This window comes from Bombyx mori, chromosome 1 (assembly GCF_030269925.1).
Source record: "Bombyx mori chromosome 1, ASM3026992v2".
Lineage (NCBI taxonomy): Eukaryota > Metazoa > Arthropoda > Insecta > Lepidoptera > Bombycidae > Bombyx > Bombyx mori.
Genome location: NC_085107.1, coordinates 3,116,882 through 3,136,437, shown reverse-complemented (window position 1 = coordinate 3,136,437; position 19,556 = coordinate 3,116,882). Strand labels below are relative to the sequence as shown.

The window sequence follows — 19,556 nt, the reverse complement described above, 5'->3', positions numbered from 1 at the left end:
CACGGGGATTTGGGGGGCAATAAATCGATCTAGCTACGATTTATTTTCAGAAAATGTTGTTTTATTCGTGTTTTCAATAATCAACTCTTCCCGACATCTATTGGCGAATAATAATACTATTTTTCATAATTGAGTCATCATCTAGATGATGACTCAATGATGAAACATATGATGATGTCATGTAATTATAATGTATACAAATTGTAACGAGTTTTCTTGAGTATTTCTGTACCTGAATACGCCTGCGTATGATGTATCCATGCGCTGATCTGCCGGAACCACTCGGTAGAAGAGACCTTTGCACAGGTACAATACCCCGAGGCACGAGACCAGCCATTTGTCTCCTGAAACAAACGCATTTGCTTACAGAAATCGCTTTAATTAATATCGTTCATAAGTTTTTTTTGGTCTATTTCGTGGTGACTCAACTGTCCCTAGACTGGGTTTATAAAAAGAAAATAATCACAACTTCGTAACGTTAATATCTTTTAAAGCATTTCGTTCGAATGTTTCTGCATCTGATGTTAAGCGTTAGCATTTTGAGTGTAAAATAAAGTTTGCTTTCCGAATACCATGATATTTTCAATAAAACAGAGAAGATTCTGTAGAGAATCTGATTCTAAAATCGAATCCTACAGACTGTGACTGTCTGAATAGCGTACATAGGCGCCTAAGAATCGTAAAGTCGCTTAAAGATTGCGTAAGATACAGACTTGACGTCAGAAAACGTCGAAAGGCGACACTCCAGTCCCAAACGACAGTATTCATACGAACGCGGACGAACGCAAGTGCTCAAATATTATTTCAGTGCTGAAGCAAATATTAGAGTGATTTAAATTTCAACAACATAAAAGTCAAACGGTTGTAATGTAAAAATAACGTTATTCTCATAAATATTACGATTGCCTTTTCTTGATTCGAACTACGTGGCGTATGTACGTGATGGATTGAAAATGTAGCCTGTCCGTTCTAGTGTATTCAGTTACATAAAGAGTTCGCGAGGTATTTAACATACTTAATAATTATTAATAATAAGCTATTTGAAAACACGAAAATCTTGTACACAGTTGAGTCGCTTGAGCTTAAGCGAAGCCTTTTTATTTTGGTTTGGTTTGAGTGTAGTTAATAAGCTCAGTGTTATTAATCCCACCTTAAATAAATCTGTCATTTCTATAATTTTTGCTTGTCTCATTTTGTTGGCTTATCTATTGATCCTAATGAAGTCCACGGTTACACTTTCTATAGTAGTCAGTAGGTCTGTGTCTATGAAAATATTTTCTATATCGAATTTCAGTGAACTTGTTCTTTTCTATTTTTTGTTTACGGTACATGACCCATGAGAAAATCATAGCGCAAGGGAAATTGAATGTGGATCGTTGATTTTTTAATTATTATTTTCATATCAGATCATCTTTTTTAATTAGGTGAATTAGTTGAACTGAGTTAATGATAGGATGTTTTGTGAGTCCGCGCGTGAAGGTACTACCACCCTGAGTATTTCGTGAAGCAGTAATGCGTTTCGGATTGCGGGGTAGGGCAGCCGTCGTATGGTTAAAACTGATACTTTAGAACGAATGTCTCTAGGTGGGCGGCGGCATTTACGTCGTAGATGTCTATGGGTTCCGGTAACTACTTAACACCAGGTGGGCTGTGAGCTCGTCCAAACATCTACGCAATAAAAAAAAGTAAAATACGTATTTTTCAACATGCTACAACAAAAAAAATCAATAAACAAGACAAAAACAAATCTCCTCGGCGGGATCGAACCCTCGCGCGTCACAGGCGAGCATACTGACCCACTGTGCTACCGAAGATTGTTCTGAAATTCATTAAAGTCAAGATCACTTGAATCTAGATTTCGACAATTTCCAATTACAAAATGCACTTGGTGCAATAATGCAACACTGTATCTTTTAAAACGTAAGGTCTATAATCCCACAGAGACTAGCTGAGGGTAGTAGTAATGGGTTAAGCTCGTTTTTAGGACAGCTCCATCTAGCTTATAATTTCTAAAGCTACATTCAAGCCTCAAATATTTATTTCTGAGAGTCGAGAATGATACTAGATGGAGCTACACAAAATTGTTCAATCCATTTATTTTGTTTTGTTACATGTATGCATGCAATTCCGTTATGATAAAATCGAAATAGCGATCGTGCAATTACAAAATGAAGAAATAAACTAGATTAGTAAACCAGTGTTCGTTTTAATAATATTTTAGAGTTACAGTTTATGAGTTTCGAGAACGTATATAAAAAAATTAATTTCCTAGCAAAAACTTTGTTCTGCGCAAAGAAAACTGCGCTTATGTAACGCTGTCAACTCAAAGTTACAGAGCCGCGGCTTCTGCCTCAGGCCACACTATTTTGTTTCGACTCGCCAGTATTACTGCAAGTACGGGCGGAGGTGAGCGTCTACCCAATCCTACACAATATTCCTGCTGCGGCTGCTGCGAATTAAGCACTCAAATTTAATCATTAAACTACTTGTGCAAACAATCAGTTTTCTATATCATAACTCATTTGGTTACGTGTTCACTATTTCCATAAACCATCTTTAGACAAATGTTTATTTACGAAGTGGTACTTGTGCGTAAAGTATATAATGTGTGATTTTTGTGGCTCTGCATTAAAATATATATTGTTCACGTGGTGACCTAATCACACTAGAAACCGAGGGCTATTGTGTGACGTCACGCAATGCTCAATCAGCTTTAGTGTCTCGCGACAGTCACTAGATGACGCGATCAAACATTAATGAGTTTGTATCGTAGTGCAAGCATAGTTTAATACGTAGTAGTCAAAACTATAGAACTTAGATATAGAACAGAATTCTCGTGGTTTCGTTGCAGATGATAATGTAGTGTCATTAATGCTACATCATCGACCGAGGTCACCGGAATCGCAATTTATTTCGCATTACTAATATTTTCTTAAGGCTTTTTTTCGTAAAAAAAAATCCATGCCTGGTTTTCATTATTACAGATTCTGTGGCCGGTGTTCCATGAACACGCAAAAGAACGCACTCATGAATCTTCTAGATGCTCAAGACGGACTTTATATGCGAAATAATTCAATACTGTTGTACTAACTTAGTCGTAAGGAAATGTATATATGTACATGACAATTATTCTTTGAAATAAAGTTATCACTATTAATAGCGGCGTTTACATCAAGGAACGAATTGCATGCAGCTTATTTTATCAGTCTACGCTTGTAGACAATTTATTGCTTCTAACGCTGTACCATTAAAATGTAAATACACTTCTGGAAGGACACCAACCGTGTCCATGTGGGCAGACTTCATGTTAAAAATATACTTTCGAATTTCTGGATAACTAAAAACAGAGATACTCAATCCTAATCAATAACTTCAACCTGTGACATTGTTATCAAAGGGCTGTTTTAGTGTCTTATGGTCGTAGGTATCGACAATGGGGACTGGTACGAAATTAAATATCAACTGTTTTGTTTAGGTGTTACCTTTTTTTTACTTGTAATGTTACTTTGCGTTCTTTGTGATCTTAATTTTATTCTAGCGAAACAGCTGAGCGTTTTTTGAAACCTTTCATGTAATCCTCATTTATAGCATAAAGTCCGGTAATTACTATAAAAAAAATGAGAGCAGGGTCGTGCGATGTTTAAGTGTTTATGTGAAATTTTGTAATTTTGTTGCCCATTCTCCGCCGAATCCCTCAATAGACTTTTACGACACGAACGTGAAAAAATAAGAGTCGTTCTAATCTAGGCCGACGCTACATGATCACAAGTATGTAGCTCACAGTTTCTATTGTGACTATAATTTTCTTAATTTGCTTTGTAGTACGAAAAATCATCAGTAAAAGAGATCTCCCCGGCGGGGGATCGAACCCCGGTCTCTCGCGTGACAGGCGAGTATACTGACCCACTGTACTACCGAGGATCGTACTAAATCAAGTTAAAGTCAGGATTACTTGAAATAAAATTTTGACAATATTCAATTATAAAACGCACCTGATGCAATAATACGACACTGTATCGTTCAGAGAATAAAGTCGACAGTCGTACAGTGCCCAGCTGTAAGCAGCATTAAGAGAGTTCGCTTGTTATATCAATCAACTCCATCTAGCTTAAAATCACTATTTTAATTTCAAATCTCAGAGGTGTCCTTGTATGGGTTCAAAACGAAACAAATTATTTTACCGGACTTTGACCAGATGGTGTTGACACAAAAAAGTCCCCTCCACGAGAAACTCATTTCTATGACGCCGTCCCATCAGAAACTGAAGAGTCTAGTCTTCTCGTGTCTACTTTATACTGCAGGAAAGTTTTTTTTTTTTTTTAGATATGTACCAAACCAATTGCTGAACGAATTTCATGAAGTAAGGATAACAATATGCAATAAAACTTGCAAGTTACTAAATTTGCATATTTAGTAGTAGGGGGGATTCTGAGTCTGCACAGTAATTGCTTCCTATTTATTTGTGTAGCGAAGTAGTTTAGTGTTGTTATTTGTTCCTCCCTACAACAGAAAAGTCGAAATGCAATCGAATTGACACTTTGACGTCTCTCAAAAATACCTCTTTGGAGCTTTCATTTTTAGCGAAGATTTTACAGTCCTATCGTCCACAGACAGCGCGGCCGACTCAACAACTTCCAATCTTAAATAAAGGCTACTTATTTGCAAAGTCTGATTTCAACAAAGATATTTGAAAAAATTTCAGCTTCCTAAGCTGCGTTCGAGACACGACAAGTACAGGACAGGATTTGTTTGTGTCAGCACCATCTAGGCAGAGTCCGTTGAAGCGAAAATCGTTTGAGAGCGGAACGTAAAGTTATTGATTATAAGCGAAATTGGGATTAGAGCAGGCTTACCCTGTTACTTACTAGCTGCAGCTGGGCGTTTAACAATTGGTGACTTTATTCTCTTAGCAGTACTGTGCTGCATTATTGCAGCAGTTGCATTTTGAAATTGAATATTGTCGATACTTAGATTCAAGTAATCCTGACTTTAATGTATTTCAATACGATCATCAGCAGTACAGTAGGTCAGTATGCTCGCCTGTCACACGAGAGACCGGGGTTCGATCCCCCGCCGGGGAGATCTCTTTTTATTTATGAGTTTTTTAACTCCATACAATCCAATTTTAAATTTTCCAGACAAATCAAGCAACGATGTCATGATCAAGTCAGTCGATCCTTTTATGTGCTTAGAGGATTTGTTATCTTACATTGTTTAAGATAATTGTGTATTTTAAAGTTCAAATGATAAGCAACGTTGAATGTCAAGTATCTGAAAGTAAAAGACGAAATTTCAATAATATAAGATCACCTACTAAAGCTGTACGTTTTGCAATAAATAATCTTCAGTCGAAATCTTACGCCATTATATTACTCCCACATTACGCTGCGTTCTATTGGAAATGTATTCCGTTTTTAGTTTATAAAAACAGATCATAAATACAAAATGAAGAAACATCGTTGTTAAATTTTCATGGGGTATCGCGATTTTCATAGGGATGCTACGGATATGCGTAACTGCTCGTTGTCTACGCGAGTGCTACGACGAGATTTGAAAGTTTTTTTAAGTCCTAGACGGTCAGGTGTAGTTAACGCAAAACGTCATTTCGTTATTGGTTTGTCTGGGAAAACTTATAGGACAGTACCATTGAAGTTCTATGATTTACTTCAGACAATGGCACAGTGTATCCACCCAAATAAAAGGAAATCTTTTACCTATGTATGAATTTAAGATTCTTTGAAAATAAATCACGTTTCATTATAAAATATACTTAATGATTGAACCATACTTAGATTTATCAAGAGATCTGAACGTGATAATGTTTTTTTTTTAAATTACCTTTGCAGACAAGCACACGGTTCATGGACAATTCTTTTGGGCTGTGATAGCCACTTAGCACCTCGCTAGCTTGTTCTGGCGTTAATATACACACCACTGGTCATTAAGCTAAAGGTTTTTCATAATAAAACATTTTTGACCGGTGATTTACTTCTATAGCCATATAAAACAGATTTGTGTAACATGTTCCCAATTTTCGTGAGAGAGCATAATTGTATTTTTTATTAGACACTCGTCGTTTTGTAGCTATGACATATTTACTACATAATGAGCCAAATGATGCGTAATAGAACTAGTTGTAAAGCTGTCCGGGGCTTGTGATATTTCGCCTATTTAGCCGTAAAACAAACGTTCTGTGGTTAGCCGGCTTAAATGGATACAAAGTCAGTACCTACTTTTAATATTTTTTTAAGTCGTTTATATGTATTGTATGTATTTATGCACACATAGGACTATTGTAAATATTTTTAGTTGCTTAGTATATTTTAATGTACGTAATAGTTTATCATCCAAATATTATTTTGCCCCATTTTAATGTGTACCGGAATCTCAGTAATCATCACGCTTGCATCAGAGATACGAATGAAAGTTTCCACATGAAGGACACACACAATCACGACTCCATGCTTTTGCGAAGGCTTATTATGTAATAATCGACTATACATTTTCAGATTGTCTGCACAATTTGCAATGGAGTGTTTCAATGTCATAAATAGAATCCTCGGTAGTATAGTGGTGAGTATACTCGCCTGTCACGCAAGAGACCGGGGTTCGATTCCCCGCAAGCGAGGCTTTTTTCTTGCAAATTTGAGCAGTGGTAGTAAAGCGATATGATTTGTATTTTTTATATATTCGAATGCTATTAAATCTTTAGTTTTGTTTGATCAACATTCAAAGACAACATTGTAGAAGCTACGACTGTCTCACTTATGGTAGTTCTTATTTAATCTTCATTGTAACTTTATTATTACATTTCATACCTGATGTAACTTTAATGAACACACAGTTACATACATACACATTACATAATATTATTTTACATTTTCTTTTGGGTAATTCAAAACACAGGTTAATTAATGATAACAATTTAATAATGTTTAAATTTGTTCAGAATATGTTTGGATTTTTTTAACAATTATGCAATACTAGTTTATTTCCTTGTCGACTGATGTACAATAGTATCAACATTCTCACCGAATATGGACGGACAGTCCTCGATGAAATAGAATAGTATACTGTTATACATTCACTGGAAAAACGAGATTCGTTTCCTCGCTACGAGTGTGATGTTACGTTTTGATTAAATATGAATATATGCATTTACCATTAAACTTTATTAAAAAATAATCATAAACCTAGTGGAGATAATCGAATGATTGTTTAATATATATTTTTTTTAAAGTATGCATTTTTGTTGAATCCTTCCTATTGTAACTGACTAAAATGTATTTTGTTTTATTTAGAAACAGTCACAGCCCTTGTTGTTATCAGTAAATTGTTTTGCAAATAGTTTTTTCTCAACAATATGTCTAGAATAAAAGACAACAAGACACAAATGTAATAAGTAAAATTGAAAAGAAAAATCTTTATGAATTTAGATACAAGCTCGAATTAGATCCTAAGCTAAGTGAATTCAGGAGAACGCCTTTATTACTACTATAATTGAATATGCAATTTCAAAAAGGGCACATGTCGCATATTTTGTCAAATACATTTTTTCATATACATGTAGTTTTGAGGCTTACCTACACCCATTTTATAATAATTCCAGTAATTTTCAATCGCTAATTAACACTAAAATATATCTCAAAAGTTAATATTTTTAATTTTACACTGCTTTAGAAAATAATCAGTTTTTTTTTCATTTCCTGAACATTTTACATTTTCAGAGATGTGCCCTTTTCGACATTGCATATTCAATTATTACTCACATATATATTTAGTAATTAGTATATTCAATAGAATAGGCGCTTTGCAGAGAGTTGGCCACGGGTCCTACTAGTCTAGAAAACAAAATTAAAATATTCAGCGTAATCTATTGTTAAATAGTTCGAACCTAAAATATGTATTACAAGACGCTGGTGTGGTTCTGTGAAGCAAATATCAGGTACTTGGCCTTTACTTTGATGAAATGTTTCCCATTTCGAAAAATAATGATATGTAAATACATAGTATTTTAACAGTTAATTAAATAATAAAGGACAACAGAATTAAAGTTACAAAACCAAACATAAAAGAGATCTCCTCGGCGGGGGATCGAACCCCGGTCTCTCACGTGACAGGCGAGCATACTGACCCACTGTACTACCGAGGATTGTACTGAAATATATTAAAGTCAGGATTAGTTGAATCTAGATTTCGGTCATTTTCAATTACAAAATGCACCTGCTGCATTAATGCAGTATAGTACCCTCTAGAGAATAAGGTTGACAATCGCTCAGTGCCCAGCTGCAGCTAGTAAGTAAAAAGGTAAGATTGTCCTGTAAGTCAGCTCCATCTAGCTTGCATTTGGAAAATTTTAGCTCAGCTATGCGAGAAAGTTCTGTCAGGATTTAGAAACGAATTGCTTTACTCAAATCTAAATAGATGGTGCTGACACAAAATATAGTCTCCTTTCTGTATAATATTATTATGATATATATCAAAACGGGAAATAAATCTAGTCCGTCAGCGAGGGCATTCAATTAATTATATTTATAAAATGAGTTCAAAAAAACCATGCACAGTAAAATTAATAGTAAAATACAGGGTTCCAGATCACATAAAATTTAACACTAAAGTAATCCAATATCATTTTGTACCAAGTAAATTGAATCTAAGCATTTTATCAATACCCACTAAAGACCAACGATTATGTGGGTCAGTTGATTTCATTTTTAATTATATTAAAATATTGATGAAAGTAATTTTTACACCTATCGCGTCTTCAGTTTTATCTCTAAAACATATCTTCGAATTCGGGACAGATTCCAATTCAACTTCTGACCTTTTAAAAATGATAGCCGGCTAAATGTATTTGGATGGTTTTCTTCAGTGGACCATTTTGTAATCGGTGGTTGTAAACGTATTTTTTGACCTTCAGTAACTGTGATATGATCACATTTAAGTTAAAATGACTTATAATTTGTTCCACCTACGAAACATAATCCTAGATCCGGCAATCTCTTTAGAGAAAAAATGCAGGTCTATGCACAATTTTGAAGGATATTCATTTGTTTTTTAGATCGCATTATTAATTATATCTCACGATGCGTTCTTTGAAGTACATATAAAAAACCATAAAAATAAACTAAAATTGTTTAAAAATTAAGAAAATCCGCCAAAATAACATGTCGTAATAAAAACAAAACAAAGTAACTTGGCGATCTCAATCATGATATTAGGCCAAAATCACATAATTATTGTAACGTCATTCATTAGTCCTTGATTCGTGTGCAAATATTTAATTTAAACACATTTTAAAGTTGCAACATAATAAGTTGAAAGATCCCATTAAATGGATAGATAAGGTACAGGTCATGCTAATAAAAACGTATTGAAAAAAGAGATCTCCTCGGCGGGGGCTCGAACCCCGGTCTCTCGCGTGACAGGCGAGCATACTGACCCACTGTACTACCGAGGATTGTACTGAAATACATTAAAGTCAGGATTCCATAAATCTAGATTTCGATCATTTTCAATTACAAACTGCACCTGCTGCAATAAGGCAGCACAGTATTGTTCAGAAAATAAAGTTTACAATGGCATAGCGCTCAGCTGCAGGTAGTAACAGGGTTAGGTTGTTCTATAGCTCCATCTAGCTTGTAATTAATGTATGACTTTCTCATAGAGGTTTCGCTGAGAGTTGAGAACAAAACAAACTATTTTATCCGACTTCGAACAGATGGTGCTGACACAAAGTCTTGATTTATTTTTCTCCATTATAAACCTACGGAGATCAGAGAGTTATGTGTTTTGTGTATATTTCTATAAGTCGATACTTATTAATGAGCTAATAAACTAGGTTAATCGTTTTTGTTTTATTCAATGCCAGACAAGATTTCCTCTTTATTCGGATTTACTAGATTTACTAGATATAGACTATGGGCCAAAAAGAAGGCTACATCTGTGTCAGCATCAAAAAAGAAACACACAAAATTTCTGATCTCCTTAAGGCTATAGTGGAGCAAAATAAATCAGGACTTTGTGTAAGCCCCATTTAGGCGGAATCGGATAAAATCATTTGTTTTGTTTTCAAACCTCAGCGAAACCGCTCTGAGAATCATATACATTAATTATAAGCTAGATGGGGCTATAGAACAAGCTTTTCCCGTCACTATCTGCAGTTCAGCGCTATGGCATTGTAGACTATATTTTTTGAATAATACTGTACTGCATTATTGTAGCAGGTGCATTTTGTAATTGAAAATGATCGAAATCTAGATTCAAGTGATCCTGACTTTAATATATTTCAGTACAATCCTCGGTAGTACAGTGGGTCAGTATGCTCGCCTGTCACGTGAGAGACCGGGGTTCGAGCCCCCGCTGGGAAGACCTCTTTTTTAACCGAAGTTTCCACCATTACTTTTAATACATCCTTATTTACCACAAAGTAGGTAGGGCTTTTCTCGTTGTAAATTTTTCAAGTCAAAGCCTCCTTTGTAAAATACCGATAAGTATTTAATGATTTTTTCGAACTATGTTAGTCAACTAATTAGCACTTATCACATTAGACGTTTAGGAAACGACTTGACGTTGCCGAGTGTTGTGGCATCGATGCTCGGCGACGACGAGTCATGGAAGGCGATGCTCGACTTCTGCGAGTGCACTATCTCGCAGAAGGAGGCGGCGGGGCGCGTGTGAGACGCAAAATCCCGCCGCCGTCGAGCGGGGGCCAGGGTGGCCGATCTCGCCCAAGCCCTGGTCCTCTAAGTGTTTCGGGTCCCCCTCACCTGTCGGTCTGGGGACCAACGAGGGGGGCCTAAGAAGATAACGTACACATGCTTTGCACGCGTTTTACGCAAGAGCATTCGGGTGATGGAAGACCGGCTATCCTTGACCAACGCTGGTTCTGGCCCAGCGGGGTATTCCGTAGGATAAATCATTCTATCCGACGCCATCTAGGCGGGCTTCGGATAGCCTGCGACCGAGAGGGCTGGTGATGGGAGAGAAGTGCTCCGCACTAAGTACTTCCTTTCCCCCCTTTGCCTTTTCATGAGTTCTATCTCATGCGAGGTTTGGACATTGGTTGTTGAGCGATAGGAGGTTTTAGTCAGTTCGACTCTGACATGCCCCGCCCTCCATCCCCAGTGGAGGGCGAAATCCGGCGATTTCCACCAGACCAAAAAAAAAAAAAAGAACTATATTAGACGTTAAGGCTACGTTCATATGACCGCCCGGTGGAAGCATTCACGCGACAAAATATGTACGCGCAACACTCTGGTTGATGGAAGAGGCAAATTGCTTATCGATTTTATACCGAAAACTGAGACGTCAGAGAAGAAGACAAAGACGATACTGGGGCATCCTATATTAAGTGAAAGACTTTCTTCAAGCCTTTTTGTAACTTTATATCCCGACCTGAGACTGCACGAAGAATTTCTTGTAACTACTTTAAGGATGTCAGTTTCATCTTTTTTATTTTTTATATGATTGCGTTGAAAATTATTTGAAACCCAAACTGCGCGCGGGTCGCAGCTAACCGCGCCGTTATGTGAACAATAAACACAGTTTAGAATTGAACTTGCACCGCGCGGTAAGTAGTTCCGCGCGGTACCACGCGGTCACATGAACTTAGCCTAATCTTATCAATAACTAGCGACCCGCCCTCGCTTCGCTTCGGAAACATTAAAACACACATGAAACAAAAAAAAAAAAAAAATTTAAAAAAAATAGCCTATGTTCATCATGGACAATGTCGGCTTCTAATGGAAAAATAATTTTTCAAATCGGTCCAGTAGTTTCGGAGCCTATTCGAAACAAACAAACAAACAAATCTTTCCTCTTTATAATATTAGTATAGATAGTATAGATGATTGAAATAAGATTTATTTAATGGCTTTTGTAGCTTAGACTTGGATTTAATATCTCAACGCCATACTCGTTGCCATTCAAGTGAGCTTTGGTAGCCGCTCTGCATCATCAGGTGAACCGTGAAAGTTCATTTGCCCATCGACGCCCCATAAAAAAATCTAGAAGCTAGTATTTCAAGTTCCCGTTTAAGATGATACCATAGAAATAATCGCGTCCTATAGATTAAAAATTATATTGTACACCAATGCTAAAACGAAAAATATGTTGAATCAAGTGTGATCCTTGTTAGTATAGTGGTGAATATATTCGCCTGTCACACAAGAGACTGGGCTTAAATTCCCCGCCAAGGAGATTTTTTTTATCGATATTTAAGTACATCCACAATATGGCGTACATGATTAAAGTATTCTGGACATGCTATATTGCCTAAACGTTTTGTTATTTTCGTTCCAAATTAGAAAAGACAAGTTCGTATTTTTCTCGGACGTTTCTCGATCGGGACTTTATCATTGTGAGCTTTTTTACTGCTATGTAATAAAATATTCAATGTATATAATAATAACTTTTTCTCATAATTAACTGAGGTTTCGATAAGCTATAAATTTTGTGGGGAAATAATATCTTTTTTGTTACATACTGTAGGTTAGTACCACCATCTTTGAAGAAGCTGAGAAAACTGGTGTTGTACCCTGTTGGCTTGACCAAATTCGCAGAATGTGCTAGAAGTTGAACTAGATGAAGCTAGATGGAGCTGGAACTGACCAAGCTACAGCTCTTGAATCCCACCCAGTATTGATCCGATTTTACTGTAGGAGTTCAGAATACTAGGAGCTTTATTGTTTACGAATTAAGTTATAATTTTCTGTACTACCTGCGTTACATAATTCGGAGATAAACATCGAAAATTTTAGTTCATAGGAATGTCCCTCGGTAGTATAATGGATAGTACGTCCATTCGTGTTGAGAATGGGAGGATCCGGGTTCGATTCCCTGGCCGGGGGGGGTGAACTTTTTCAACTTTCATTTATTTCCAAATGTTTTTTCTTATAGGCAAACGAAAAATCTGCTTTTCTGATAGCAAGTGATCACTGCCACCCCAACATACATAAAACTAAAGAAACAGCTTCACTGCTGCATTTCGTGACATGTAGATCATCAGTTTCACAAAATTTCCACTACTTAATTGAAAAATACTAATGGTAAGGATCCAATCGTTTGGAATGCATTCAATATTGGACGTAAGTTGAATTTTTATGACGAAGAGTTCGAAAGATTGCATTATTGCTGACTTCTTTTTATATATTTAAATTGATCTAATGGATTCTTGTATATTTCTATTAACCTATTAAAACCTTAATATACCGTGGACACGATAATGTGCTTAGAATATAATACAAATTATGAAATTAAAATTAAATAAAACGAACAAATTATAAAAAAAATTGCTTGTAATAAATAATATATTTGATAAAGGAAATAACTTCAATTGGTGTAATCAGATCTTTACAAAGTATATAAAATGGTTTTATGATTTTCGAACTCTTTTATGCATCAACAGGTGGCGCTGACCAATTTGTGAATCGCGCTATTGAAATGTCTCGGGCTTTATTTAAATGATAACGACGAAATATTTTATTCTAAGCTTTATTTCGAGTTTTCGCTGGGTCATATTAAAGAGTAATCGGAAAGATTATAGTAAATACGAGTTTTTGTAACCTTCCTAGCCTTTAATTTAGGCTGTTTGGAGGTTCATATTAAGAAATATTCGCTTCATGTTGTATGGGGCAATTTCTTCATTCTTCCCTAGCTATGCTGATAGCCTTGAGAGCCTATATCAGCTTTTCCTTGACGTGTAGGTGAGCTCACGGAGCTCAAACCGGATGTGTTGCTAACACTGGTGCACAAGAGCAGTGCTTCGCCGAATCGGAAACGCGACCCACTGAGAAGATCCGGCGAGAAACTGAGTGAGCTGTAGGGTCAATACTAACGTAGCGATGCAGCGTACGGTCAGGAGCTGCTCCTTTACACCCCGTCCTAATATACGGCAAAAGTCTCATCGGTCGTGTATCAGATACGCTGGGGCGTTTCAATCGTTTCCCCGTTTTGTATGGAGTTCTTCAAGGTATGCAAAGGGTCCGTCTTGGACACCATACTGTGGAATATCAAGTATGTCTGTTGCTTAGAGGCTAGGATGACAAGTTGATTGTGGCCCTGGGGTATGAATTTAGCAGGAGTACTCGTCTCGCTCGTATGACGTTCGGCCCCTGCCCGAAAATAAAAACTGCACTATGACTTAAGCGAAGCGGAACAAGCGAATTGAGAGTTTTAAAGTGTTTGTGAAGTGTTTTAAGTGTTGAATACAGTTATTAAGTTGTACTTTGGTGAAATTTTATTTATCTCGAACCCCAGCGCGTAACAGTATTTTTCGGTCTACATTAGAAAGAAGAATATTATCGCGGTAGTAACTTGAGGTGACCGACCAATCACTGTTCTTGGGAATAATGTGAACATGGGCGGTCTTCCAAGAAGATGGAGCCCTGTTGGCGCGGTAACCGAATTAAAATTAACATATTAGCACAGGTCTCAATCCCGAAACGCATATTCTGAAAACCACTGCGGGATGCAATCAGACCCGCTCAACTTATGGACGTAAGGAAGAGGAGTTGAAGCAACCACCTGACCGTAAACTGTGTGATACGAATCTTAGATGACAATTGATCAAATACAATATTTAATCAAACTCCCAAAGGGAGCTCTTTAGTCACTTATTATTTCTGGCAAATAATCCGATTTTGTCTACCTTTTATGGGCCCTGGAAGAGGTGTTAAACTTCTTTTATCAGAGACCTTAGAATCCCCACATCTCCTCTTATCATTTCATGCGGATCATTTGAAACATGCAGCATCCCTACAGGTTGTAATATACCGGAATCTGTTGTGTGACACTCACAGAAATCTCATAATAAGGAATGATACAATTAAATTTCCTGAACCACATCTTTAAGTCGGTCCGCACAAAAAAAAAGAAAAGGGTTTCGCAAAAAAAAAAGAAAAGGGTTTCACAGGCGGTCCCCCATTACACATTTAATGTGGATTTCAGCAATGTCAGGGGCCTACATAGCAACCTTGACGCCGTACACCACCACCTTGAGACGGCGCAGCCTGTCCTGCTTTTTTTAACGGAGACGCAGATATCTGCTCCGGATGATACCTCATACCTTGAATACCCCGGCTACGTATTGGAGCACAACTTCCTGCGTAAAGCCGGGGTGTGCGTATTCGTCAGGGCTGATGTCTGTTGTCGCCGTCTTCGGGGCCTCGAACAACGGGACCTGTCCCTCTTGTGGCTGCGCGTAGATCACGGGGGCCGTAGCCGAATCTACGCGTGCCTGTACAGGTCCCACAGCAGTGATGCAGGTTCAGTTCTGTTTGAGCATGTGCAAGAGGGGACTAACCGCGTGCTTGAGCAGTACCCATCTGCGGAGGTGGTGGTTCTTGGAGACTTTAACGCTCACCACCAAGAGTGGTTGGGGTCCAGAACCATTGACCTCCCGGGTCGGACTGCCTACGATTTCGCCTTGGCCTACGGCTTCTCCCAGCTGGTGACACAGCCCACCCGTGTCCCAGATATCGAGGGGCACGAGCCTTCTTTGTTGGACCTTCTGCTGACCACAGATCCGGCCGGATACAGCGTGGTGGTCGACGCTCCGCTTGGATCGTCTGATCACTGCCTTATTCGTGCTGCCGTACCACTCTCTCATCCTGATCGTCGAACGACGACCAGGTATCGAAGAGTTTGGCGGTATATGTCAGCAGATTGGGATGGATTGCGTGAATTTTACGCATCCTACCCATGGGGGCGGTTCTGCTTTTCCTCTGCTGATCCTGACGTCTGTGCGGACCGTCTTAAAGACGTGGTGCTCCAGGGGATGGAATTGTTTATTCCCTCCTCTGAAGTGCCCGTTGGGGGTCGCAGCAGACCCTGGTATAACAATGCCAGCAGGGATGCTGCACACCTCAAGCGGTCCGCATACGTGGCATGGGATAATGCCAGGAGACGTCGGGATCCTAACATCTCAGGGGAAAGGCGGAAATATAACGCCGCTTCCAGGTCCTACAAGAAGGTTATTGCCAGGGCGAAATCGGAGCACGTTGCTAGAATTGGCGAGCGACTGAAGAGCTATCCCTCTGGGAGCTGTGCTTTTTGGTCGCTCGCCAAAGCTGCAGAAGGAAACTTCTGCAGGTCTAGTCTCCCACCACTGCGCAAGTCCGATGACAATCTGGCCCATAGTGCGAAAGAGAAGGCTGACCTTCTGGTCAAACTCTTCGCCTCGAACTCGACTGTGGACGACGGAGGTGCCACACCACCGAACATCCCCCGGTGTGATAGCTCCCTGCCGGATATCTGCTTCACACAGTGTGCAGTCAGGCGGGAGCTCCGACTCCTGGATGTCCATAAGTCGAGTGCCAGACGGCATCCCCACCGTGGTTTTGAAAACGTGCGCCCCTGAGCTGACACCTGCGCTAACGCGTTTGTATCGCCTCTCTTATTGCACTAACAGGGTTCCGTCTTCATGGAAGACCGCCCACGTCCACCCTATCCCCAAGAAGGGTGACCGGTCGGACCCATCGAGCTACAGGCCTATCGCGATAACTTCCTTGCTTTCCAAGGTGATGGAGCGAATTATACACAACTCCTGAAGTATCTTGAAGATCGCCAGCTGATCAGTGACCGACAGTACGGTTTCCGTCACGGTCGCTCAGCTGGCGATCTTCTTGTATACCTTACTCACAGGTGGGCTGAAGCCTTGGAGAGCAAGGGCGAGGCTCTTGCTGTGAACCTTGATATCGCGAAGGCCTTCGACAGGGTCTGGGCATAGGGCACTTCTATCGAAGTTACCATCTTACGGAATCCCCGAGGGTCTCTGCAAGTGGATCGCTAGCTTTTTGGATGGGCGGAGCATCACGGTCGTTGTAGACGGTGACTGTTCTGATACCATGACCATTAACGCTGGCGTTCCACAAGGTTCGGTGCTCTCCCCCACGCTTTTCATCCTGTATATCAATGACATGCTGTCTATTGATGGCATGCATTGCTATGCAGATGATAGCACGGGGGATGCGCGATATATAGGCCATCAGAGTCTCTCTCGGAGCGTGGTGCAAGAGAGACGATCAAAACTTGTGTCTGAAGTGGAGAACTCTCTGGGGCGAGTCTCCGAATGGGGTGAATTGAACTTGGTTCAATTCAACCCGATAAAGACACAAGTTTGCGCGTTCACTGCGAAGAAGGACCCCTTTGTCATGGCGCCGCAGTTCCAAGGAATATCCCTGCAACCTTCCGAGAGTATCGGGATACTTGGGGTCGACATTTCGAGCGATGTCCAGTTTCGGAGTCATTTGGAAGGCAAAGCCAAGTTGGCGTCCAAAATGCTGGGAGTCCTCAACAGAGCGAAGCGGTACTTCACGCCTGGACAAAGACTTTTGCTTTATAAAGCACAAGTCCGGCCTCGCATGGAGTACTGCTCCCATCTCTGGGCCGGGGCTCCCAAATACCAGCTTCTTCCATTTGACTCCATACAGAGGAGGGCCGTTCGGATTGTCGATAATCCCATTCTCTCGGATCGTTTGGAGCCTCTGGGTTTGCGGAGGGACTTCGGTTCCCTCTGTATTTTGTACCGTATGTTCCATGGGGAGTGCTCTGAGGAATTGTTCGAGATGATACCAGCATCTCGTTTTTACCATCGCACCGCCCGCCACCGGAGTAGAGTTCATCCATACTACCTGGAGCCACTGCGGTCATCCACAGTGCGTTTCCAGAAGTCTTTTTTGCCACGTACCATCCGGCTATGGAATGAGCTCCCCTCCACGGTGTTTCCCGAGCGCTATGACATGTCCTTCTTCAAACGAGGCTTATGGAGAGTATTGAGCGGTAGGCAGCGGCTTGGCTCTGCCCCTGGCATTGCTGAAGTCCATGGGCGACGGTAACCACTCACCATCAGGTGGGCCGTATGCCCGTCTGCCTACAAAGGCAATAAAAAAAAAAAAAACTTTAGGATCACTGCAGGAAAAGGAGAATAGCTCCCATGGGCAGGATGGGTAAAATTCATGCATCACATTTCAATATGAGACCCAATCGTCTTTGGATATCATCAATCAGTTTGTATCTCGCCACTGTTGGATGTAGGCCTCTGCCATAGTCTGCCACAATGAACGGTCCTCCGCTTTCCGTATCCAGTATTTTGCCGCATATCACCACAAGTCATCGGTCCACTAGCAGGAGGACGCCCAACCCTGCGCTTACAGGTACGTGGTCCACAGTTCAGAATGCATCTGCTCCACGGGCCATCAGTTCTGCGACATGTGTGTCCGGCCCATTGCCACTTCAGCTTGATAATCTTTAGAACTATGTCGATTACTTTGGTTCTTCGAAGGATCTTCTCATTTCTGATTCAATCCATCAAAGGAACTCGGAACATACACCTTTCCACAGCTGAGCGACTTTGAACTTACGGACCAGACCTTCGATCAATGTCCACGTTTCAGCGCCACATATCATGAAAAGTAGCACGCACAGTCGCTCCTCTCTGCGAAGTTCAATCGAGTTTGTCTGCTGGTTTTAGATATGGCTTGTAATTGTAGCGGTATAAACTTGTATAAGCTGTAAGGATTTCGGACTCTCCGGAGAAGCCCACGTTTCGACTAAGTCGAAAGCTTTTTGATGATTGATATGTCAAATTGATATGTATTTTAAATATTGTAATGATAAATTGAAATTAATAGATTTTCCTCTAGAATTGAACAAATGTTGTGATAAAATGTGTACTAATGTGAATCATCAATCTGTTATAAATAATTTTTATATGTGTATTATTAATGTTTTAACTGAAGCCTCTATTAACTGTTATGATAATTTTAGTAATAAGTGTGAAATAACCCATAGGGGTATTCGACCATTGATTGGGTGGAACAAGCACGTCCGCAGTGCTCACCGGGTGGCTAGACAAACTTTTCTTTGCTGGGTGTGGAACGGGAAACCTCGGAAAGGAACTGTGTATAGGGATATGGTGGAATCGAGAAAAATATTCAAAAAACAGCTTAAATTTTGTCAAAACCATCAGGAACAAATAAAAATGAATATTCTTGCCACAAAACACGAACAAAAAGACTTCCGAGGTTTCTGGAAACAAACAAGGAGATTGAGTCCAAAAGCTGGTATCCCGGTGAGCATTGATGGCGAGTGTGAGCCTGTGAGGATTGCTAATCTGTTTAGGAACCATTTCAGGGTACAATCACCCGGTCAGTTAAGTAGAGGTGCTGATGCTGGGGTGGTGGACCCGAGTCGACCCTCGCAAGTACCACCTCGGATAACAACGAAGGAAATAACTAAAATTATAATGAATATGACTAAGGGTAAGTCTCCCGGTCATGACCACCTCAGCATTGAGCACTTTCAACACGCCGGTCCGCATTTACCTAGATTGCTAGCGCTCTTATATACCTTCTGTATCAGACATTCGTATCTGCCCGGGGCGTTAATGAGAACGGTCGTTGTCCCGATTTTAAAAAATAAAACAGGCGACGTATCGGATCGTAACAACTATCGGCCGATCTCCCTGGCAACCATAACTGCTAAGGTACTCGATGCAGTGCTCGAGCGGCAGGTGAGTGATCATCTTAAATTAAGTGATGCTCAGTTCGGTTTTA

General features: G+C 39.8%; 1 protein-coding gene, 1 long non-coding RNA gene and 3 other non-coding genes across 6 annotated transcripts in view; 1 reads left to right on the top strand and 4 right to left on the bottom strand.

The window, feature by feature from the left end:
• Positions 1–19,556, bottom strand: part of LOC101743425 (calpain-C) — an 82,741-nt gene that overhangs the window by 14,451 nt on the left and 48,734 nt on the right. For both annotated transcript variants that reach the window (XM_038012012.2, XM_062676840.1), the window contains one exon: positions 233–344. In XM_038012012.2, the coding sequence (XP_037867940.1) occupies positions 233–344 (112 nt within the window). The remainder of the gene's footprint in view (positions 1–232; positions 345–19,556) is intronic.
• Positions 758–3,157, top strand: LOC105842721 (uncharacterized). The gene is made up of 2 exons (XR_009977099.1): positions 758–1,002; positions 2,985–3,157. It is a non-coding gene; the product is annotated as an uncharacterized LOC105842721 (long non-coding RNA).
• On the bottom strand, positions 3,849–3,921 carry TRNAD-GUC (transfer RNA aspartic acid (anticodon GUC)). The gene has a single exon. It is a non-coding gene; the product is annotated as a tRNA-Asp (tRNA).
• TRNAD-GUC (transfer RNA aspartic acid (anticodon GUC)) lies at positions 8,080–8,152 on the bottom strand. The gene has a single exon. It is a non-coding gene; the product is annotated as a tRNA-Asp (tRNA).
• On the bottom strand, positions 9,388–9,460 carry TRNAD-GUC (transfer RNA aspartic acid (anticodon GUC)). The gene has a single exon. It is a non-coding gene; the product is annotated as a tRNA-Asp (tRNA).